The sequence below is a fragment of the Dipodomys spectabilis genome, unplaced genomic scaffold (assembly GCF_019054845.1).
Source record: "Dipodomys spectabilis isolate Male_0828 unplaced genomic scaffold, ASM1905484v1 ptg000067l, whole genome shotgun sequence".
Lineage (NCBI taxonomy): Eukaryota > Metazoa > Chordata > Mammalia > Rodentia > Heteromyidae > Dipodomys > Dipodomys spectabilis.
In genome coordinates, this window is record NW_024870744.1 from 2825227 (window position 1) to 2848980 (window position 23754).

Consider the following 23754-nt stretch of genomic DNA (forward strand, 5'->3'; position numbering starts at 1 on the left):
TGAACCACTAGAAAACCAGTAGTGGCACTGTGGATCAAGTGGTAGAGCGCTCGCCTTCAGCTGAAGAGCTGAGGGACGGCGCCCAGGCCCAGAGTTCAAGCCCCACGACTGCAAATATTAATAAAAGGGAAAAAAGTTCCCGGAAGCTCAGGAAAGCACACGAGGCGCGCGCAGGGCGCATGCGCAGCGCGGGTTGGGGGGGGGGGGGAGAATGCTCCGCACGTGACTGTGGGCGGGGCCGGGCAGGTCGGAACGCGCACTGCTCGCGGGTTTGTTTCCGGCCGGAGGCTTTCGCGGAGCGCCCCGCGTCCCCGGGGGGCGGCGGTGACTCCCGAGGCTGCAAAGGCACCCGGGGGTTCAGAAGTCAACGCCATGTCGAGTCTGCACAAGAGCCGGTAAGGGGCCCCCGGGCCCGATCGTCCCGGCTGCCCCCGGCGCTTAGCTTAGTGCAGGGCGGGCCGGCGCCTGCGCAGCCCGGAGTGCAAGGCCCGGCCGAGGGTCGCGGGGCCTCCGCCTCGCCCCGGGGCCTGTGGGCCCGAGGGGAGGAGTAGCCGAGCCGCTGGAGTCCCCGCGGACGTGGCCCTCCCTGGCCCGAACCTCCTTCCTTCCCGAGATGTCTGCCTCTTCCAGCATCTGGCCCCCAGCCCCCAGCACCCTCCTTTCACCAAATGCTCCCCGCAACCCCCCCCCCCCCCGTGCCCCTTTCTTCCTAGAAACCCGAGAGAACCAGCCTGGCCTCCCCCTGGCCACGTCTTGCAGCGTTGGCCAGTTTTTTTCCTCCTTTTTTTCCCCCTCTTCTTCCTCTAGGAGTTACTATTTATCTTTGTCCTTGCCCGAGGACAGGCCTGGAAGACTTACAATAGTTACTTTTCTGAACGTGGAAACTGCGGGCAGATTGCACAGACCCATTGTTTGCTAATCCAGTTACTCCCAATTCCTAGAATTGCTTGAGTCTCGTGGTAGTAGCTGTAATCTGGGCTACTCTTGGCCTTTTTGTAGTGTTCAATAAATAAACGCCAGCTCTTTGGATAGTAGAGAATGCTTTAATGTAATTAAGTAATTTACTTTTTGTGCCAATACTGGAGCCTGAACTCAGGGCCTAGGCACTGCCCCTGAGCTTTTTTTTTTTTTTTCTTGCCAGTCATGGGGCCTGAACTCTGGGCCTGAGCTCTGTCCCTCAGCTCTTCAGCTCAAGGCTAGCACTCTACCACTTGAACAACAGCACCACTTCTGGTTTCTCTTTTCTGCTTATGTGGTGCTAAGGAATCAAACCTAGGGCTTCATGCATGCAAGGCAAGCGCTCTACCACTGAGCCACATTCCCAGCCCACCCCTGAGCTTTTTTTGCTCAAAGCTAGCACTCTTGCCCTTCAGCCACAGCTTCACTTCTGGCTTTTTGGTGGTTGTTCAGAGATAAGCATTTTATGCCCTGGCTGGCTTTGAACCATGATCTCAGATAGAGCCTCCTGAATAGGAGCAAATGCTTAATTTTATAGTGCTCATTCCAGTGCCCTAATAGACAAGAAAACTGCTCAGATCTCTTATTCATTCATTCATTCATTCATTTATTTTGCCAGTCCTGGGCTTGAACTCGGGCCTAGGGACTGTTGCTGAGCTGCCACTTGAGCCACAGCATCACTTCTGGCTCTCTGTTTATGTGGTACTGGGGGATCAAACCCAGGGTTTCATGCATGCTAGGCAAACATTGTACCACTAAGCTGCATTCCCAGCCCTCTCTCCTATCTTTTGATGGCCTCCCCATTCCTGGGTTTAATGAAATGATCATTACACTGGTGGTATGAGGGTGGGGGCTGCAGTCTTGGGGTCTAAGTGTGCTCCAGTTACCTCCCTCTCCTCCTTTTTAGGATTGCAGATTTCCAGGATGTCCTGAAGGAGCCCTCAATTGCTTTGGAAAAGCTTCGGGAACTCAGTTTTAGTGGTAAGAAGCAACTACAGCATTATGGCTAGGACGGGGAAGGGAAGGTGTTAGGGTTTTATCTGGTCAGTTCTAGAAGCCAGACTGACCCTTAGGGTCTTCTACAGAGCCGTTTCCCAGAGGAGTGGTGGCCACAGTTACACCTGGGGGAAGGAGGCAGCAGTTCCTCAGTCACTGGAGAGCCCAAGATGGAGAAGGAGGGTGGGGAGACCTTTGGATCCTGGTCAGGCCTTTCTTCAGTCCTCAACTCTCTTCCTGCATTATAGAATTTGGTTAGCTGCAGTATGTTTCTTGGTTCCCTCTGTGGTTTGGGGGTCGAAGCCAACAGTGAACTTTGGTTCATAGTAAAAGTCCAGAATATTGGCTTGAAAGAAGGAACTGAATGAACCTCGGCCATTTTGAACTTTGCCCTCCCTGACATGGTTAATTTTCCAGCGTGAAGCTAACTTGTTGTTGTTGTTGTTGTTTTTCCTGTCTTTAAAAATTAACCAAAGTGACTGGGCATGGTGGTATGTGCCTATTAATCTTACCCACAGAGGAAAGCCTAAATGGGATTGTGGTCCAGGCTGGCCCTCCTGGGGTGGGAGTGTGTGTGAGCCCTATCTCAGTTAACCAGAGCAAAAAGAACTGGAAGTGAGGCTCAGATAGTAAAGGACCAGTTTAACAAGTGGAAGGCCCTGAGTTCAAAACTCTGTTTTATCACCAAAAAAAAAAAAATCCCCAAGTGTTGTGTAGCTCCCTAGCTCCCTGCCACTACCCTGTCCCTGGCAAGGCTTTTATGTTGCCCTGTCCTTCCCATGCAGATACTGAGTGGCCCTGGCTGATGTAATTGTACCAGGGAAGGCATCACAATAGCTGCTCACAAGAAGAATTGGGCTGTTAGTTTTGGAGTGGTGCTGAGGCCCCAAAGAGGTAGCAGTATCTGATCATAGTAAAGAATTTGGGCTTAAGTCAGATCTGCGTTCAAGTTCTTGGTTATGTGTGTGCATGCATGCCAGCACTGGGGCTTGAACTCAGGGCCTACTGTTCTCCCTCCACTTTTTCTATCAAAGGTGGTGTACTACCACTTACACCATAACTCCACTTCTGACTTTTTGCTGGTTAATTGTCAGTGAGATTTTCATGGGCTTCTGTTTTTTGCTACTGGTTCTGGGGCTTAAACTCAGGGTCCAGGCACTGTTTCTGAGCTGCTTTTTCTCAGGTCTAGCACTCTACAACTTGAGCCTCAGCTCCACTTGTGGCTTTGGAGGTTAATTAGAGATAAAGAGTTTCACAGACTTTCCTGCTCAGGTTGGCTTTGAATAGCAGTCCGCAGATGTCAGCCTCCTGAGTAGCTAGGAATACAGGGATGAGCCACTGGTGCCTAGCTATAGTGGATCCTTCAAGGGGGAAAAAAAAATCTCAAGGTGTTATCCTCAAAAGAACATTCCATCCCGGGTGCCAGTAGATCACACCTGTAAGCCTAGCTACTTAGGAGGCTGAGATCTGAGGATCTCGGTTCAAAGCCAGCTCAGGCAGAAAAGTCTGTGAAACTTTTTTTTTTTGGGGCGGGGGGGGTCGGTCGTGGGGCTTGAACTCTGGGCCTGAGCTCTGTCCCTCAGCTCTTCAGCTCAAGGCTAGCGCTCTACCACTTGAGCCACAGCGCCACTTCCAGTTTTAGGGTGGTTTATTGGCGATAAGAATTTCATGGACTGGGGCTGGGAAGGTGGCTCAGTGGTAGAGCACTTGCCTTGCATGCCTGAGGCCCTGTGTTCGATTCCTCAGCACCACTTAAGCAAAAAGAAAAATGCCGGAAGTGGCGCTGTGGCTCAAGTGGTAGAGTGCTAGCCTTGAGCTGAAGAGCTGAGGGACAGTGTCCAGGCCCAGAGTTCAGGCCCCATGACCGGACCCAAAAAAAAAAACAAAAAAAAGAATTTCACGGACTAAGCCGGGTGCTGGTGGCTCACGCCTGTAATCCTAGCTACTCAGGAGGCTGAGATCTGAGGATCGCGGTTCAAAGCCAGCTCAGGCAGGAGAGACGGTGAGACTCCTATCTCCAATAAACCACCAGAAAACCGGAAGTGACGCTGTAGTTCAAGTGGTAGAGCGCTCGCCTTGAGCTGAAGAGCTGAGGGACAGCGCTCAGGCCCAGAGTTCAAGCCCCACGACCGACCAAAAAAAAAAGAATTTCACGGACTTTTCCTGCCCAGGCTGGCTTTGAACTGAGATCCTCAGATCTCAGCCTCCTTAGTAGCTGGGATTACAGATATGAGCCACCAGCTCCCGGCTGTGAAACTCTTATCTCCAATAAGCCACCAGAAAACCAGAAGTGTATTTATGGCTCAAGTGGTAAAGCACTTTCTTTGAGCTGAAGAGCTGAGGGACAGCACCCAGGCCCAGAGTTCAGCCCATGACTGACAAAAAAAAAACATTCCAAATGGAAGGTACTCTGGGCAAAGGCTGGGACCATGGACAGAGATTACACACAGCATCAGCCTCCAGCCTGGAAGTGTCTGGTGGAAAATGATCCTAAAGAAAAATTTCTTGCTCTCCCTGCGCCCTGCCAACTGGTTCCAAGACAGAGGGCTGGGGGTTCTGGGAGTCTGGCCTATAGTGATCTGTGCCTGCTGTGTCCACAGGCATTCCCTTTGAGGGCGGACTGCGGTGCCTCTGCTGGAAGGTGGGTGTGCCTGAGGTGGGCTGCTCTGCTCTGGGTCCCTGGGTTCCTGCATGGGCCATCCCCACCCCAGCTCCTTCCTTCTGTTCTGCACCTTTGCTTGCTTGACTGACGATGTTTTTCTGCATGTGCTAGGATCCGTCTGTCCTTTTGGTATCCCCTCTAGTTCCCCTTGGAAGACGGGACGATATTGCCAATAAAAGAGATGTTATGGCTGGGTGCCAGTGGCTCATGCTTATAATCCTAGCTACTCAAGAGCTGAGATCTGAGGATTGTGGTTCAAAGCAGGAAGGTCCATGAGACTCTTATCTCAAATTAATCACCAGAAAACCTGAAGTGGCTCTGTGGCTCAAGCGGTAGAGCTCTTGCCTTAAGCTGAAGAGCTCAGGGACAGCACCCAGGCCTAGAGTTCAAGCCCCACAACCGACCAAAAAAAAAAAAAAAAAAGAAATGTTGCGGAAATGATATTTGTGGGGACCAAGGAAAGGCTGGGTTGTGCTGGAATCCATGAGCCGAACAGGAGGGGAATCCCCGGGGCATGCTTCCCAGCTCCTTGGAGTTTCAGGTTCCATTGTCGTTTGGAAGAATCTGTGTAAGGAAAAGCAGAGGGAAGCACTCTTTGGGACGCAGGAGGTGGGAGGCAGTGGAGAGGAAAGGGAAGCTATGCTGCCTCAGTTCCTTGGTGTCTGCCATCTTGTGTGTGTTTGGCTTTACGAAGCCTTTTCATGAGAAGCCCATCGATGTCCACCTGCTGTCCAGGGTAGGGGCAGGTGACATCATAGCTGTGCCCCTCTCTCGTGCAGATCCTCTTGAACTACCTCCCCTTGGAGAGAGCTTCATGGACCTCCATCCTGGCCAAACAGAGGTAAGGCCTGGGAATGGGAGACTGGTGATGGGAGACCCCAGACAGAAGCAGTCTTTGCCTTCTTTGCTAATTCTCTGGTCTGAGCTCTCTAGGCAGCTTCGGGACTCACGTGTTCTCATCTTCCCCGTAGGGAGCTGTACTCTCAGTTCCTGAGGGAAATGATCATCCAGCCTGGCATTGCCAAGGCCAACTTGGGGGTATCCAGGGAAGACGTGACCTTTGAGGACCACGTGAGTAGGGGTGAGGGGTCAGACCCAAGGGGTGCCCTTGGGTCAGGCAAGGGGGGCCTGCTGGAGGATGGGTGCAGCCTGGCCTTGGCCTCTGTGGGCCCTGCCAGGACCTCCTGTCTGCAGTGTTGCCCAGCCCTAGACATTGTCTCACTCTGTTTCATCAGAGTCTTAATGGATAGGTCCCTGCACCTAGTCAGTTACACAAAAGTGAAACCAGTGTCAGATGGGGCCATAGGCAGCCCTGCCCCAGGTGCTCGGCAGGCACTGTCCCCACAGCCCTCATCCCTGGGCTTTTGACTTGAACTCTGGGGCTGGGCGCTGTCCCTCAGCTCGTCAGCTCAAGGCTAGCACTCTACCGCTTGACCCACATGGCCGTTTCCCATTTTCTGGTGGTTTATTGGAAATAAGAATCTCACAGACTTTGGGGCTGGGAAGGTGGCTCAGTGGTAGAGCGCTTGCCTTGCATGTATGAGACTCTGGGTTCAATTCCTTAGCACTACATAAACAGAAAAAGCTGGAAGTGGAGCTATTTCTCTAGTGGTAGAGTGCTAGCCTTGAGCTGAAGAGCCAGGCCAGAGTTTAGGCCCTAAAACCGATAGAAAAAAAAAAGGAATCTCACAGACTTTGCTGCCCAGGGTTGGCTTTGAATCTCGGTCCTCAGATCTCAGCCTCCTGAGTAGCTAGGATAACAGGTGTGAGCCACCAGTGCCCAGCTTTTTTTTTTTTTAAATTAAGACTCACTGTGTAGCACAGAGGCTGGCCCTGAAGTCAAGATCCTTTGCTTTAGCCTTCAGAGTCCTGGGATTACAGCTATGTGCCATCATGCCTGGCTAAATGTTTTTTGTTTGTTTGTTTGTTTCTATTTTTCTCCCCCAATTGCTGAGGTGCTGGTACTGGAACCTGGAGTTGCATGCATGCTAGGTTAGCACTCCTGGCCCAGCCTCTCTTCTCCTCAGTCCTTGAGGAAGGTTACCAGGACTATATAGGGCAAGAAGGAGGATCGACTGCCTGACTGGTCGGGAGGGAGCCCTGTTCTCTCCTGAAATACTCAGCAGCTCCCTGGATGCTCAGCAGTAGAGATGAGCTTGCCTCCAGATAGAAGTTTAAGGACCACCCAAAGCAGGGCAAATGAGACTCAAGAGTCCTGATGGACATTCATTCACTCATTCGTTCACTCAGCAGCACTTAGTGAGCACATGCAGTCCGCAGGCTCCAGTGAGGGCAGTGTGCAGAAGGAACAGTCTTCTAGGCATGCTATACTCAGCACAGCATGCAGGGCTCACCGCCAATTGAGTCTGAAGGGGATTGAGGCCCTGAGAAGCCCTGTGCTGCCACTGAGCAGCCGTGCTGAGGCTCTGTCTCTGGACCAGAGCTGGGGCTGTGGTGGACGGTGAGGGGGAGGAGGACACTGCTGAGGCTCCAACCTGGGATGGCTCCCCGAGCCGGGCCTCAGACCAAGCAGCACCTCTCTCCCCACAGCCCCTCAACCCCAACCCCGACAGCAGGTGGAACACTTACTTCAGGGACAATGAAGTGCTGCTGCAGATCGACAAGGATGTCCGGTAAGAGGCACGGGGAGGGCTGGGAAGGTGGCTCAGTGGTACAGCGCTTGCCTTGCATGCATGAGGCCCTGGGTTCAATTCCTCAGCACCATATAAGCAGAAAAAAGCCAGAAGTGGCGCTGTGGCTCGAGTGGTAGAGCGCTAGCCTTGAGCTGAAGAGCTGAGGGACAGCGCCCAGGCCCAGAGTTCAGGCCCCATGACCGACAAAAAAAAAAAGACATGGGGACTGGCCACTGTCCCGTGGCTGTGGGGCTCAGGGCCTCCTTACCCTTGCCTTGTTCCATTGGTTCCTGGCGTTGATGGGTCCGTCTGATGACGCATTCCACAGTCGCCAATCTCTGTGCTAGGCTCAAGGTTGAGCACTGGACCCACGGCCGTGGTCTCTTTCCGGAAAGAGCTGTGGGCTGTGGGTGGAGAGTGATGGCAAAGCAGGCTTGCAGCCGGCACTGTGGTAAGTGTTTGGGGGGATGTGAGGGGGTGCAGGGGATAGACAGGGCAGCCCTGTGAGCACACAAGGCCAGGAACGTTTTGGGAGCCTTGTCGAGGCCAACGGACGAGAGGCCAGGGTTGGACCTTAGGCTTGATCCCAAGGGTATAGGGCAGTTGTACAAAGGTCAGCAAGTGGTCTGGGAATGTGGAGTAGTGGTAAAGTGCTTGCCTAGCATGGATAAGGCCCTGTGTTCAATTCCTCAGTACATATAAACAGAAAAAGCCAAAAGTAGCACTGTAGCTCAAGTAGTAGAGTGCTAGCCTTGAGCAAAAGAAGGTCAAGAACAGTGCCCAGGCCCTGAGTGCAAGCCCCAGGACTGGCAAAAAACAAAAATAAGCAAAGGTCAGCAAGTGAAGGTCAAACCTGAGTTCTCAAGTGATGGGTGTGTATCTTTCCCTTCAGTGAAGAAATACTGGCTGCCGGGCGCTGGTGGCTCACGCCTGTAATACTAGGTACTCAGGAGGCTGAGATCTGAGAATCATGGTTCAAAGCCAGCTGGGGAAGGAAAGTCTGTGAGACTTATCTCCAATTAAACACCAGAAAAGCAGAGCTGAAGAGCTCAGGACACGCCCAGGTCCAGAGTTCAAGCCCCCAACCAACAAAAAGAAAAAGAAAAAAACAAATACTGGGAAGCTGGCTGCGTCACCCTGTTTCCTGGGGAGCCTGGCAGCCAGGGGAGCTGGAAGGAAGGAACATCCACAGGGCAGCGGGAAGGGGAAGAGCTCTGGAGCCTGTTCGTCTGGTTCCACTTACGAGCATTGTTAGTGCTTAGCTGTGTGGCTTTGTACAGGTGGCTCGGGCTCTCTGGCCCTGAATAACTGTATCTGGGAATGGGAGTGAGACAGCGGAGGTGAAGGTTATGAAGCCAGGCCTGGGCTTCCGCAGTTAGGCTGGGCCCAGCGCAGTAGCGAGGCCTCAGAACTGTTGGGCTGATGCAGGCCCCACTGCTCACTGTCACCCTAGCGATGCCAGAAGCCGACATCTGAAGCTATGACTCAAAGCCAGCCTGGACAGAAAAGTCTGGGAGACTCTTACCTCCATGGAACACAAAAAAGCTGACGTGGCTCATGTAGTAGAGGGCTAGCCTTGAGCAAAAAAGCTAAGGGAAAGCACCCAGGCCCTGATTCAAGCCCCAATACTGGTACACACACATGTGCACCCACGTGCATACACACACAATCATCAGTTCACCATTAGAGGGGCCCTCTTGAGCTCACCCCTCTGCCTAGAGCAGCCTGCCCAAGCTGCCTCCACACGCTCCTTCAGCATTCCCAAGGGGCAGCTCTCAGTTGCTCACACAGGCCAGGTGCGCCCTTGCTTGGCTGATTGGTCAAGGAATTGCTGTGTGAGGAGGGTGGATGGAACCCTCCTGAGATGGAAGGGGCTCCAGCGTACACAGGGAGACAAGATACTCCAGCCTTCATGGAATACGTTGACTTTAAATACCATGTACGTAGTGTAGGGAGGAGAGGGGCAGAGCTGAGAATGAGCAGGGCTCCTTGTAGAGAAGGAAACTGAGCAGGGCCTGGAAGGAAGAAGAGGGGCAGGGAGGCCCAGAGCTGCATGGAAGAGCCTGCTAGGCCCAGGGAACAGCCTGAGTGCCCTGTGGCTTGAGAAGGCGGGTGGCAGGATACAGATAAGAGGGAGATCCTGCTCACCCCCACTGCCCAGGGCTTTCCTCTGTCCAGGCCCCTGCCCAGATGGCCCCAGGAAGCCCCAACACAGAGTACTCTGTCTTGTTCTGTTTGGTGTTGCTGTAGCCTCTACCCAGAAGGTACTCTAATGGCCCTGTGTAATCTAGAACTATGTGCCCAGCGGGGCCTGGTCCCTTCAGAGGCTGGCCACCTCCTGATGCACTTCCGCCTTTCCCACGCTCCTCTTCCCACTCAGTTCATGGCACTTTGCACACGCCCCTCCCCCCCCTCTGTCCATCCGTCCATCTGTCTGTCTCTCTGTCTCTTTCTTCTTTCTTTCATGTCCTAGGGCTTGAACTCAGGGCCTGGACACTGTCCCTGAGGTTCTTTTCCTCAAGGCTAGCCCTCTACCACTCGAGCCACAGCACCACTTCTGGCTGTTTCTGTGTATGTGTCACTGAGGATTGGAACCCAGGACTTCATGCAGATTAGGCGAGCACTCACTAAGCAACATTCCCAGCCCCACGGCCCACTTTTCTTTGGTCAGGGTGTGCTTACTGTATACAAAGGAGCTTCATTATAGCTTTGCCATGCATGAGTATAATATATTCTGACCACTCACCCACTTCATGTCCTATCTCCTTAGCTGAACTGCTATCTTTTCTTTTTTTTGGTCAGTCATGGGGCTTATACTCTAGGCTTCAGTGATGTCCCTCAGCTCTTCAGCTCAAGACGAGCCCTCTACCATTTGTGCCACAGCACCACTTCTGGTTTTTTCCTAGTGGTTGATTGGAGATAAGAGTCTCATGGACTTTCCTGCCTGGGTTGGCTTTGAACCATGATCCTCAGATTCAGCCTCCTGATTAGCTAGGATTGCAGGTGTGAGCCACCAGCACCCAGCTCTTTTTTTTGTTAATAATTTTTAAATTGTTATAAAGGTGATGTGCCGAGGGATGAACTCTTTCTTTATTGTCAGTCACACAATGGATAACATTCTTCTGTGTATGTATGTGTAGATAATTATGTATGTATAAAATAATATGTGGGGCTGGGAAGATGACTCAGTGGTAGAATGCTTGCCTTGCATGCATGAGGCCCTGGGTTTGATTCCTTAGTTCCACAGAAATAGAAAAAGCTGGAAGTCATGCTGTGGCTCAAGCAGTATAGCACTAGCCTTGAGCTGAAGAACTGAGGGACAGTGCCCAGGCCCAGAGTTCAAGCCCCATGACCAACAAAAAACATACATGCAGGGGCTGGGAAGGTGGCTCAGTGGTAGCATGCTTGCCTTGCATGCATGAGGCCCTGGGTTCAATTCCTCAGCACTACATAAGCAGAAAAAGCTGGAAGTGGGGCTGACGCTCAAGTGGTAGAGTGCTAGCCTTCAGCTGAAGAGCTGAGGGACAGCTCCCAGGCCCAGAGTTCAGGCCCCACCACCGACAAAAAAACAAAACAAAACATATATACATACTTCTTTTGTAATGAGAGTTGAACCAAGGGCTTTATCCATGCTAGGTAAGCATTGTGCCTCTGAGCTACATCCTTAGCCCATATATTTTTTTGTGTGTGCCAGTCCTGGGGCTTGAACTTAGGGTTTGGGTGCTGACCCTGAGCTCATTTGCTCAAGGCTAATGCTCTACCACTTTGAGCCACAGTTCTGCTTCTGGTTTTCTAGTGGTTAATTGGAGAAAAGAATCTCACAGACTTTCCTGCCTGATCTGGCTTTGAACCACAATCCTCAGATCTCATCCCCCTGAGTAGCTAGGATTACAGGTGTAAGCCACTGATACCCAGCCATATATTTAAAATAGAGTCATGGTTGTGGTTTAAAAGAAGACTTTTGTGTGTGTGTGTGCTATACCGGAGCTTAAACTCCTGGGCCTTGGTGCTGTCCCTTAACTTTTTAGTAAAGCTCAAGGCTGGTGCTCTACCATTTCCAGCTTAAACTTTCCTATCTAGGCTAGCTTTGAACTATGATCCTCAGATCCCAGCCTCTTCAGTAATGAAGATTACAAGCAAGAAGACTTTTTTTTTGCGCCATCTCTGGGGCTTGAGCTCGGGGCCTTGGCACTGTCTCTGAGCTTCTTTTTTTTTTTGGGGGGGGGGGGGTCCGGTCGTGGGGCCTGAACTCTGGGCCTGAGCGCTGTCCCTCAGCTCTTCAGCTCAAGGCTAGTGCTCTACCACTTGAGCCACAGCGCCACTTCTGGCTTTTTTCTTTTTCTTATGTGGTGCTGAGGAATCGAACCCAGGGCCTCATGCATGCAAGGCAAGAGCTCTACCACTGAGCCACCTTCCCAGCTCCTCTCTGAGCTTCTTTTGCTCAAGACTAGCACTCTACCACTCTACCACGTGCGCCACAGCATCACTTCCAGCTTTTTCTGTGTATGTGGTACTGAGGAATCGAACCAAGGGCTTCATGTGTGCTAGACAAGCACTCTGGGGCTGAGAAGGTGGCTTGCCTTGCATGCATGACACCCTGGGTTCGATTCCTCAGCACCACATAAGCAGAAAAAAAAAAGCTGGAAGTGGTGCTATGGCTCAAGTGGTAGCGTGCTAGCCTTGAGCTGAAGAGCTGAGGGACAGCGCCCAGGCCCAGAGTTCAGGCCCCATGACCGGACCCAAAATAAATAAATAAATAAAATAAAAAATAAAAAAATAGACAAGCACTCTACCACTGAGCCACATTCTCAGCCCAAGAAGACACTTTTTAAAAGTATGTATATGAGCTGGGTGCTAGTGGCTCACACCTGTAATCTTTGCTACTGAGGGTCTGGGTTCAAGCATAGTCCAGGAGACACTTATCTCCAATTAACCACCAGAAAACCAGAAGTGGTGCTGAGGCTTAAAGTGGTAGAGCACTAGCCTTGAGCAAAAAAGCTCAGGGACAGCACCAGGCCCTTAGTTTAAACCCCATGACCACCCACCAAAACAAAACAAAAAACTGTGAGCCGGGCGCCGGTGGCTCATGCCTGTAATCCTACTCAGGAGGCTGAGATCTGAGAATCACAGTTCAAAGCCATTCTGGGCAGGAAAGTCCGTGAGACTCTTATCTCCAATAAACCACTAGAAAACCAGAAGTGGTGCTGTGGCTCAAGCAGTAGGGAGCTTGTCTTGAGCTGAAGAGCTGAGGGACAGTGCCCAAGCCCAGAGTTCAAGCCCCACAGCCAACAAAAAAATAAAAAGCAAACCAAAAAACCTGTGTATATGTTTCTTTGCAAATATGTATAAAATATAAAAGTGTATAGGATAAATGACTAGTGCTGTTCTTTGAAAAAGCATGTTTTCTTGATTAAAAGCTTATAGTTGAAAACAGACAGGGTTAAGTGTAGGTCAGTGGTGAAGCACATGCCTCACATGTGCCAGGCTCTGGGTTCTGTGCCCAGCACTGAAAAAAAGCCCGGTACACAGAACCCAACTGCTTCTGGGGTCATACAGGACTAGACTAGCCAGCATCTCCACCGTGAGTGACAGCGTACTCTTCTGTTCCCTCTTGACAGGAGGCTGTGTCCAGATATGTCCTTCTTCCAGAGGGCCACAGAGTACCCCTGCCTCCTCATCCTGGACCCCCAGAATGAATTTGAGACCCTTCGTAAGCGTGTTGAACAGACAACGCTGAAATCCCAGACAGTGGCCCGGAACCGGAGTGGAGTCACAAATGTAAGCATGAGCTGCCCTCCCTGCACTCTGAACAGCCTGTCACCCTCGGCCTCACTGGACCACTGGCATAGGACGTGAGCCCATGTCCACTTGCCCTCCACATGGTCCTGCAGAGCCTCCGTCCCTGGGGCTTTCTTTTTTTTGTTGGCCGGGGGCTTGAACTCTGGGCCTAGGCGCTGTCCCTCAGCTCTTCAGCTCAAGGTGAGCACTCTGTCACTTGATTCACAGCGCTGCTTCTGGTTTTCTGGTGGTTAATTGGATATAAGAGTCAAATGGAGTTTCCTGTCCAGGCTGGCTTTGAACCACAATCCTCAAAGCTCAGCCTCCTGAGTAGCTAGGATTACAGGCTAGCTTTTTGCTAGTTATATTGGTGATGAAGTCTCACAGACTCTTCTGCTCAGACTAGCTTTGAACTGAGATCATCTAGATTTCTACTTCCCAAGTAGTTAAGATTATAAGGGGGGGGGGGGGGGGGGGGGTGTGTGTGTGTGTGTGTGTGTGTGTGTGTGTGTGTGTGTGTGTGTGTGTGTGTGTGTGTGTGTGTGTGTGTGTGTGTGTGTGTGTGTGTGTGTGTGTGTGTGTGTGTGTGTGTGTGTGTGTGTGTGTGTGTGTGTGTGTGTGTGTCTTGTTGATGTTCTTTCAGTTGAGCCACACCTTTACTTCTGTCTTTTGGATTAGTTGGCAACAAGAGTCTCATGGACTTTCTGCCTGGGCTGGCTTTTGACCTGGATCCTCTGTCCGTTGTCAGTGTCATATTGCTTTGTGTGTGGCAGACAGTTTCAGGTGCCTGACCCCTACAGCAGGTACCTCAGCAGGCCTCTCCTGAGAACAAGGGTGTCCTCCGGCCTCCTTGCCCATCTTTTTTTTTTTTTTTTTTGGGTCCGGTCGTGGGGCCTAAACTCTAGGCCTGGGTGCTGTCCCTCAGCTCTTCAGCTCAAAGCTAGCACTCTACCACTGGAGTCACAGCGCCACTTCCGGCTTTTTTCTTAAGTGGTGCTGAGGAATTGAACCCAGGGCCTCATGCGTGCAAGGCAAGCGCTCTACCACTGAGCCACTTCCCAGCCCCTCCTTGCCCATCTAAGAGGGTGCATTCCAGAACACCACCTGGTATCCCGTCCACAACACATTGAGATCAGCTGGGACATTCTCCACTGTGGCAGGAGCAGCTATGGTTTTATTTCAGACCAGGACCAGGCAGGATTTGCTCCTTGCAGCAGGAAGTTCTGCTTCTCTGCCTCCAACATTTTACTTTTTCTTTTTTAAGTGCCAGTACTGAGGCTTAAACTCAGAGCCTGATTGCTGTCTACCACTTGAGCCACACCTCCACTTCCAGCTTTTTTTGATGGTTAATTGGAGAAGAGATTCTCACAGCCTTACTACCTGGGCTGGCTTTGAACTGTGAGCCTCAGTTACTATCCTCCTCAGTAGCTAGGATTACAGAAGTTAGCCACCAGTGCCTCACTACCACTTTACATTTTGAGATGTCTCAGCTCATCGTCTGTTTTTGACATATTGATGATGTTTGTTCTTTTTTTTTTTTTTTTTGGTGGGTCGTGGGCCCTGAACTCCGGGCCTAGGTACCATCCCTCAGCTCTTCAGCTCAAGGCTGGTGCTCTACCACTTGAGCCACAGTGCCATCTCCAGCTTTTTCTGCTTATGTGGTGCTGAGGAATCAAACCCAGGGCCTCATGCATGCAAGGCAAGTACTCTACCACTGAGCCACTTTGCCAGCCCCATATTGAAGGTTTTTAATCTGAAGTGTGATTGCAATTTAAGAAAAAGTAAAATGTTGCTGATTGCCAGTGGCTCACACCTGTAACCCTAGCTACCTAGGAGGCTGACGTCTGAGGATTGTGGTTCAATGCCAGCCTAGACAGGAATGTCTGTAAGGCACTTATCTCCAATTAACCAGAAAAAAAAAAAAAAAAAAACCAGAAGCAGATCTCAAGTGAAAGAGCACCACCTTCAAACAAAATGAGGTTAGGGCCAGGCACGTAGTTGTGACTCGAGCCTGTACTCCTAACTACTCAGGCTGAGATCTGTGATTGAAGTTCTGTGCCAGCCTAGGCTAAAGTCTATGAAACTCATTTCCAATTAATCACCAGAAAGCAAAAAGTGTCTCTGTGGCTCAAAGTAGTAGAACACTGGCCTTGAGCATAAAGCTCAGGGATAAGGCTCAGGCCTTGAGTTCATGCCCCAGGACTGGCATGCGCGCACGTGTGCACACACACACACACACACACACACATTTTAAATACATATCTAGATTTTTTTCCTCTTACGGTTGTATTTAAATAACTAGCATTTGGTCAAGATACTGATGTTTCTACCATGCAGAACGTTCTTCCTTGCCCCTTCCTCGTACTCTCAGTCCAGAGGAAAAGCAACATTCTGGTTTTAGTTCCATAAATAATAATACCCCAGCTCCACTGTCTGGCAGCATCTCCCTGACTCTAGGTTTGCCTGCTTATTCCCATGGTGGTTTTGGCACACACTTCGATGCCCCTCGGTGCTCCCTGGCAAAGCTGTCTATTTCTCCCCAGATGAGCTCCCCGCACAAGAATCCCGCGCCGGCCCTGAACGAGTACGCAGTGCTGCCCAACGGCTGTGAAGCTCACTGGGAGGTGGTGGAGCGGATCTTGTTCATCTACGCCAAGCTCAACCCCGGCATCGCGTACGTGCAGGGCATGAACGAGATCGTGGGGCCTCTCTACTACACCTTTGCCACTGACCCCAACAGTGAGTGGAAAGGTAGGCATGCCCACCACTTACTTCCCCCTTTGCTGGCTCCCGGACAAAAACTTCCAGGGCCATGTGAAACTGTGGGTCTTGTCCCCCCCAGGTCTCCATTCTTCCTCTGCCAGATGTGGGGTCAGACTGGTTCATATCCAGCTCTGCCTTCTAGAGTGACACCATATACTGATCTCTTTATATTCGCCACTTAATTTCTGGTAGAAGAGATGAGATGTATGCACAGGAAGCTGGATGACAAAATTTTTAAATTGCCACCTAGAAAACATAGAAGAAATTGCTGTATTGGGGCTGGGAAGGTGGCTCATTGGTAGAATACTTGCCTTGCATGCTCAAGGCCCTGGGTTCGATTCCTGAGCACCACATAAGCAAAAAGAAAAAAGCCGGAAGTGGTGCTGTGGCTCAAGTGGTAGAGCGCTAGCCTTGAGCTGAAGAGCCGAGGGACAGCGCCCAGGCCCAGAGTTTAGGCCCCACGACCGGACCAAAAAAGAAAAGAAAAGAAATTGCTGTATGAAGGTTGCCACTGGTGGTTCACACCTGTAATCCTAGCTACTCAGAAAGTTGAGGGGGCTGGGAGGGTGGCTTAGTGGTAGAGTGCTTGACCTTGTATGCATGAGGCCCTGGGTTCGATTCCTTAGCATCACATAAGCAGAAAAAGCCAAAAGTGACGCTGTGGTTCAAATGGTAGAGTGCTAACCTTGAGCTGAAGAGCTGAGGGATAGTGCCCAGGCCCAGAGTTCAGGCCCCACGACCAACAACAACAAAAAAAAAGTTGAGATCTCAGGATCAGAGTTCAAAGCCAGTCCAGGCAGAAAAGTCTAGGAGACATCTCCAATTTTCCACCATAAAGGTGGAAGTGGAGGTGTGGCTACAGTGGTAGAGTGCCAGTCTTGAGTGAAAAAGCCAGGCAAGGGAGTTAGGCCCTGAGTTCAAGCCTCAGAAGAGGCACAAAAAAAAGACAAAAGGTAATTTCTATTTGAGTGCACGTTTGTCACGATGCGCAGGGAGCGGAGGTGTTGAGGTTGAGGGCTCACCTGTGGGTGGCCAAGGACGAGAGTAGAGAGGCGTGGAGACCCTTGCAGGTGGGGTGAGGGGGCACTGGGGAGGGCCTCCTGTCCTCCGCCAGGCCCACCCTCTGCGTCTCCCCCAGAGCACGCCGAGGCGGACACCTTCTTCTGCTTCACCAACCTCATGGCCGAGATCCGGGACAACTTCATCAAGAGCCTGGATGACTCACAGTGCGGCATCACCTACAAGATGGAGAAGGTGTACTCCACCTTGAAGGAGAAGGACATGGAGCTCTACCTGAAACTGGTAAGGCCTCCCACAGCCTGGGGCAGGGGCCAGGGGGTAGAGGACAGGAGGCACGGCAGGCTGGGGCCAGGGCGAGGTGGAGAGCTGCCGCTGCTGGCGTACACCAGCCGATACACGTGCCAGGCTGGTCCACACCCTAGGACACAGACAGGCCTGGGCCACCCAGCATCCCTACCTTTGGGGAGGGGGAAGTCTAGAGTGTTGCCCATTTGTGCCAGGCACAGGCACTGAGTGAGGTGAGCCTGGCAAGTCCCACATAAGAGCAGTGTTCACCTTCGCTCACAATCGTTACTGTCCCGGCACTCCGTGTTTACGTCAGAAAACAGCTCTGTAGAGGAAGATAGATGTTTGTTTGTTCGTTGTTTTTTTTTGGGTCTGGTTGTGGGGCCTGAACTCTGGCCCTCAGCTCTTCAGCTCAAGGCTAGCGCTCTACCACTTGAGCCACAGTACCACTTCCGGCTTTTTCTGCTTATGTGGTGCTGAGGAACCGAACCCAGGGCCTCAGGCATGCAAGGCAAGCACTCTACCACTGAGCCACCTTCCCAGCCCGGAAGATAGATGTTTCTGTATAAACTGTTTTGTAAAAAAGAAAAAATAGACGCTTGCTTTTTAAATCCAGAATGCCGTTTTGCTATTTATAGCATTTTGTTTTTTCAGTTACTATTCATTGTGGCTGGCCAGAGGGCTCAGCTATGATGAGAATTAGTGCCTGTGGGACATTTCACATCCTGAGCACGAGACTAGGTTAGAGGCATGGCTCAAGTGCTAGCAACCATTAGCTAGCTGTGAGCAAGAGAGCCAACTGAGTGCAAGGTCCTGAGTTCGAGCCTGGTACCAGCAAAATCAAAAAAACAAAATAAATTAAAAAAGATCAGACTTGGGGCTAGGGGTTTAGCCCAGCGGAAGGGCGCCCGCCTGGCGTGTGCAAAGCCCTGGGTTCGGTCCTCAGCCCTGGGGGCAGTAAAAAAAAGCTACAAAAAAGATCAGACTTCTAGGAAGTGCCTGGTGATGTCATTGTGCCCAAATCCTAGGCCGTGGTCTACAGTGCTTCCTTGCTTTCTCTCTTTCTAGTAAATCAATAAATGCATCATTGTTTGTGCTGGTTGAACTTAAGGCCTTGTACTTTCACCCAGCGTTTTGACTAACCGCGGGTCCTTTACCACCTAAGTCCAGCATTTGGCCAGAGTCTGACAGACTTTTCTGCCCAAGCAGACTTCAAACTGAGCCTCAGATTACAGCCTCCTCAGTAGCTAGGAATCCACGTACAAATCATACCTACACAGGGTTCTAGCAGAACACAAGGTGTCATTTGCAAGTCAGCAGAGCTTGGATAGAACCCAGGGCTTCTGGCATCATTGGCCAGCGGGAGGCTGAGCCAGGCTCCCGCAGAGCCAGCGCCAGCTCCGTTCCCTGGGCAGCCCAGTGGCCCACAGGTGCTGCATCCTCCACATGGAACCTGGCCTGCTTCTGACCCACACTCACTGGCAGGCTGCCCCAAAGTCATGGCAGCCGGCCAGCATGGGAGCCTGTACCCCACCTCTGTCTCTCCAGCAAGAGCAGAACATCAAGCCCCAGTTCTTTGCCTTCCGCTGGCTGACGCTGCTGCTGTCCCAGGAGTTCCTGCTGCCCGATGTCATCCGCATCTGGGACTCTCTCTTCGCTGACGACAACCGCTTTGACTTCCTCCTCCTGGTGTGCTGTGCCATGCTCATGTGAGTTCACCCATGGCCTGGCCAGACAGGAAGCTCTTTGCCCTAGGGGTGGACAGGCCTGGGCTCTCTGGGCTGGAGAGGGCCGGGGGTGGTGAGGGGGAAGTGGGAGGGCCGCAGGGCACTGGGTCCCAGCACCCGGGCTCTTTGTTCTCCTCAGACTGATCCGGGAGCAGCTCCTGGAAGGGGATTTCACGGTCAACATGCGGCTCCTGCAGGTAACGGGCATGCGCGGGAATCCCCACTTCAGTCATGAGGCTGACCCTTGGCAAGCCCCGCCCAGTGCCAGCCATCATGGCAAGCTGCAGTTAGCAACAGAAGAGTGTACTGGGGTCTAGGGTCCAGACCCCTGAGGCAGGTCTCGTTTGGGTCTGGGTTTGAATCCTGGTCATCCATTGATCTCCAGTATTGGGTGGCCTTGAGTAATGGCTGACCTCTAAATCATGTGCTCTCCATAAGGTGACCATGCCCAGAACACAGATCCTCAGTAACCCTGCTCAGAGCTAAGAATGCCATGTGCTCCCAGGGCTCCTGTGAGCTCGTGCCCTTGTTCTGCACATGTCATGTGACCTGAGCCCAAGGCCTCTCTAGGCCCGCTTCATCATTGCCTGGCTAAGCGTGGGCCGCCAGTAATTTCCCTAACTAGATCTCTAAACCAGGCAGTCTCGGTGACCGTCCTAGGGTGGTTGAGGTGAGTGTTAAACGACTCCAGGCTTGGGCTGCAGCAGGGAGGTCCTGGGCCCAGGAAAGACTTTGGGGTGTAATATTGGCTTGGTTAACGACGTGCCAGGGTTGGGGCAGATGGACCAGTGCCTGGTGTTGTATGGTCCCTGCCTCTGATGCCCACGCATGGTGACAGGTCCCACTGGGGAGCAGTGGGTGTGGCCAAGGTAGCAAAGGCTGAGCTGCTCAGGGGCGTATTATTGCCTTTCCCATGCCCAGGATTACCCCATCACGGACGTCTGCCAGATCCTACAGAAAGCCAAGGAGCTCCAAGACTCAAAGTAGCCTTGCAGCAAGAGGCCTGGCTTGGGGAGGGCAGTTCCCCACCTGGCTTCCAGGACCACCAGCCTGGGGGAGGCTGCAGGCTCAGCCTGGCTCCCAGGCACACCGCTGGGCGGCACTGCACTGTGCTTCATCCCAGCCACGCAGCCCTGCTGCCTCCCTGCCCTTCAGCCGTGCGCCATCTTCCCAGGCTGTTGAACAGGGCTCCAGGGCCCAAACGGGCTGTGCCATTTGGGGCACCGGAGGGCTGGCAGGGGTCCCTCCTGCCTCTGCCCCTCTGCTCTTCCTACTTCCGGCCTTCTGGGCACTGGTCAGCTGGTGTGCTAGGCAAATGGGCCAGATACCACGTTGGGCTTGGTGCTCAGGCCTCCCTTCGGGGAAGCCACACCGAAGGAGCCCAGTGACTGCCAGGCCCACGTCCCCCCTCTGCCCCTCCCACCGAGAGTGGCATGTGTGTCCCCTAGGCGTCTCTGCTTGTCTTTGTGTGTTAGGGGTGGGGTGAGGACCCCAAAGATATTGGGGTCCCTGTAGGTCCCTGCTCCCCCTTCTCTGGCTCTCTACCTCTGTCCCTCCCACCTCTTTCTAGAGTGTGAGTGTTACTCTTGCTGTATCTTCCATACTCGCTGCTCTCTTGGGGTGCCTTATCCTGAGCCTCCTGAACTCTCCTCCCCTTTGCTCCCACGAAGCCAGAAGGTAGAAGGTGGAGTCTGGCTCACCAAGGCTCCTGGAGGTCAACTTTGGCCTTGGCGTCCTGTTCCCATCCCCCAGCCTGAGACTCCCAGGTTCCCCAGGCTGGGAGAGAATTCTCGGGGTGTCACCAGAGGGCCCTGGTCCTGTTCCCCGTGACAGAAATCTTGGAAACCAAAAGCTGCCGGAAAGCTGTGGCCTGAGAAGCTTTGCTCCCCATGCCGGTTCTGTGTAAGAACGGAGGGAGCGTGGGCTCCTGGGAGCGTTCCCAGTGGCCTTTGTGTCTCGGAGAACAAGGTTATTAAGGCCATTCTGGGCCAGGCATGCGGGACCTGGGGAGCCCCCGAGGTCCAGGCATAGCTGACCCCGGCTAGCTAGCCTGGGTCCTGTCAGTGCCTGGAGACCATGTCTGTACCTGGTGCCCCTCACTTCCACCAAGGCAGAGAGATGTGCTGGCCCATTCTTGGCCACCTCTGCTTGGCTCTGCCCAGGAATTATAATGGACAGGTGCACCTGCACAGGTGCCGCTGGGCACTCTTGGCTCTTCAAGGAATGGGTTCTTCTAACCACACTGTCTCTCCTTTGTTGAGGGGGTAATGGAGCAAGGGTCCTCACCACCTCACACTGGCCAGCAGGAGCTGGACCTCAGTAGGCTTTCCTGAGCTGGTAGCAGGTCCTCCACTGCCCCCAGGCCTTTGTGTGGGCTTTGAGTAGACACTTCTGGGGCTTGATGGCCTGCCTTTGTCAGCCCTCAGCACAGCACTGGGATGTTTTGTTTACTATTTATTCAGACTCCTGGCTAAGAATTGCACATTAGCAAGTGCTTTGGAGATTGGGGGTGGTGCCTGGTTTTATTTCCCAGGGTCTACAGCCCATCCTCAGCCTGGGGGGCCTCCCCTCTCAGCAGATCCTGGCTGACAGAACAAGAATGCAGTGTTGGGAACACCAGAGCTGGTGTCCTTAGCCATGGGCAGACACTCCCGCCATCTGGTCAACCCTCAACCCAGAACCTGACCCCTTCATACCTGAGGCCTGGGCCACTACCTGGGACCCAACAGACACTGCCCAGGATGCCTGATTCCTCTTGCCTTCCCCGCCTTCCTTCCTGAGGTTATACTACTTGAATCACTGCTTCTGATTTGCCTTGTCCTTGAGGTGAAGGTTGCAAGCACAGGGACCACGTCTTGGTTAGGCTGAGCTCCCCTGGGGGTGCTGCCTGAGGACAGAACCTGCCCTCCATTCTGCTCCAGCTTCTCCAGCGAGGGCTACGAAGTTGGGATGCCGTTAGCTTCCATGGGGGAAGCCGCCCCAGGACTACAGACACAGAGATGGGGCTGTGGGAGGCCCGCAGGCCGCCGTCCAGAGGGCCAGCATGTTAGTCTGCTTTAGGTTTTTCATCTGTTTTGTTCTTTGAATCAGTGCTGTTGATGAGTTGTCTTTAATAAATCATGTGTTCTTTGCAATGGCTGTTTGTGCTCTGATGGGCTGACACCCCAGAGATCCTGACCTATGGGAGAATGAGCCAGGATGAGGTTGAAAGAAGGCCAGGAAAACCTTGTTGCTAAACTTGTAGTTCAGTCCCAGTCTGCAGTTGGGGGGGGGGGGGGGGGGCTATGGATGAGGAAGGAGGCCTGACAAGCTATGGCCACCTTTTATTTGTTTAAGAACCAGAAGGGAGCTGGGCACCGGTGGCTCACACCTGTAATCCTAGCTACTCAGGAAGCTGAGATCGGAGGATTGTGGTTCAAAGCCAGCCTGGGCAGGAATGTTTCACGGACTCATGAAACTCTTATCTCCAATAAACCACCAGAAAATGGAAAGTAGTACTGTAGCTCAAGTGGTAGAGTGCTAGCCTTGAGCTGAAGAGCTGAGGGACAGCGCCCATGCCCAGAGTTCAAGTCCCACAACTGACGAAAAAAAAAACAAACCAGGAGGGCCTCACTGTAGCTTAGAAACTTCTGGAACTTATAATACCATGCTAGGCCCATTTTTCTTTTTCCATTTTCCCCAGTGCCCACATTTAAAAACCTTTACGATATATCTGTAGATACAGAGAGCTGGGTGCCAATAACCTTAGCTATTCAGGAGGATGAGATATGAAGATTTCAGATTGAAGCCAGCATGGGCAAGAAAGACTATGAGACTCTTAACCTTTAATTAACCATCAAAAAGCTGGAAACAGTTGTGACTCAAGTGGTAGAGTGCTAGCCTTGAGCTTAAGGACTGTCCAGTCCCTGAATTCAAACTAGGATAGCTTTGAACTGTGTTCCTCAGATCTCAACCTCCTGAGTAGGATTACAGGCATGAGCCATCAGCGTCTGGCTGGGGATTTAGGTTTGAAGCCAACCCAGGCAGAAAAGTCTGTGATACATATCCGAAATAACCACAAAAAGCTGGGCTGGTGACATAGCTCAAGTGGTAGAGCATCAGCCTAAGCAAGCGTAAGGTCCTTTGGTAGAACCCTAGTACTGCAAAGAAAAAAAAAGGGGGGGGTGGCTGTGGCTGTGTTTCTAGTTGTAGAGCCCATACTTAGAGTCAGGTCCTAGGTTCAATCTCAAAAAAAAAAAAGGGCTGAGAAGGTGGCTCAGTGGTAGAGTGCTTGCTTGCCTTGCATGCATGAGGCCCTGGGTTTGATTCCTCAGCACCACATAAGCAGAAAAAAAAAAAGCCAGAAGTGGCGCTGTGGCTCAAGTGGTAGGACGCTAGCCTTGAGCTGAAGAGCTGAGGGACAGCACCCAGGCCCAGAGTTCAGGCCCACGACTGGAGCCCCCCCCCAAAAAAAAAATACACCATACTATTATATCAATTTATAATAATCCATGAAAATTTCAGAAACAGGCTGGGAAGGTGGCTCAGTGGTAGAGCACTTGCCTTGTATGCATGAGGCCCTGGGTTCGATTCCTCAGTACCACATAAGCAGAAAAAAGCAAAAGTGGGGCTGAGGTTCAAGTGGTAGAGCACTAGTCTACAGTTGAAGAGGTGAGGGACAGCGCCCAGGCGCAGAATTCAGGCCCCATGACGGACAAGAAAAAAGAAAATTTCAGAAACATCCATGATAACCTTCTAATCCAGAGAAAAATCTGATAAAATGTCTTTTCTTTTTGTTCCTGTCCTGGGGCTTGAACTCAGGGCCTGGGTGCTGTCCTGTGCTTTGTTTTGCTGAGGGCTAGTATTCACTCACTTGAGCCACAGCTCCACTTGCAGATTTTTGATGGGTATTTGGAGGTAAAGAATCTCTAGTACTAACCTTCCTGGTCTGGTT

At 52.1% G+C, this 23754-nt stretch overlaps 1 protein-coding gene across 1 annotated transcript; it reads left to right on the forward strand.

Moving 5' to 3' along the window:
- Positions 1 to 256: 256 nt before the first annotated feature.
- On the forward strand, positions 257 to 21957 carry Tbc1d13 (TBC1 domain family member 13). Its single transcript, XM_042681130.1, has 12 exons — positions 257 to 395; positions 1865 to 1938; positions 4554 to 4594; positions 5395 to 5456; positions 5587 to 5686; positions 7166 to 7248; positions 12867 to 13026; positions 15570 to 15777; positions 16928 to 17091; positions 18643 to 18803; positions 18961 to 19018; positions 19743 to 21957. Exons 1-12 carry the CDS (start codon positions 373 to 375, stop codon positions 19806 to 19808), a joined length of 1200 nt encoding a protein of 399 aa, XP_042537064.1. The 5' UTR covers positions 257 to 372; the 3' UTR covers positions 19809 to 21957.
- Positions 21958 to 23754: the final 1797 nt, after the last annotated feature.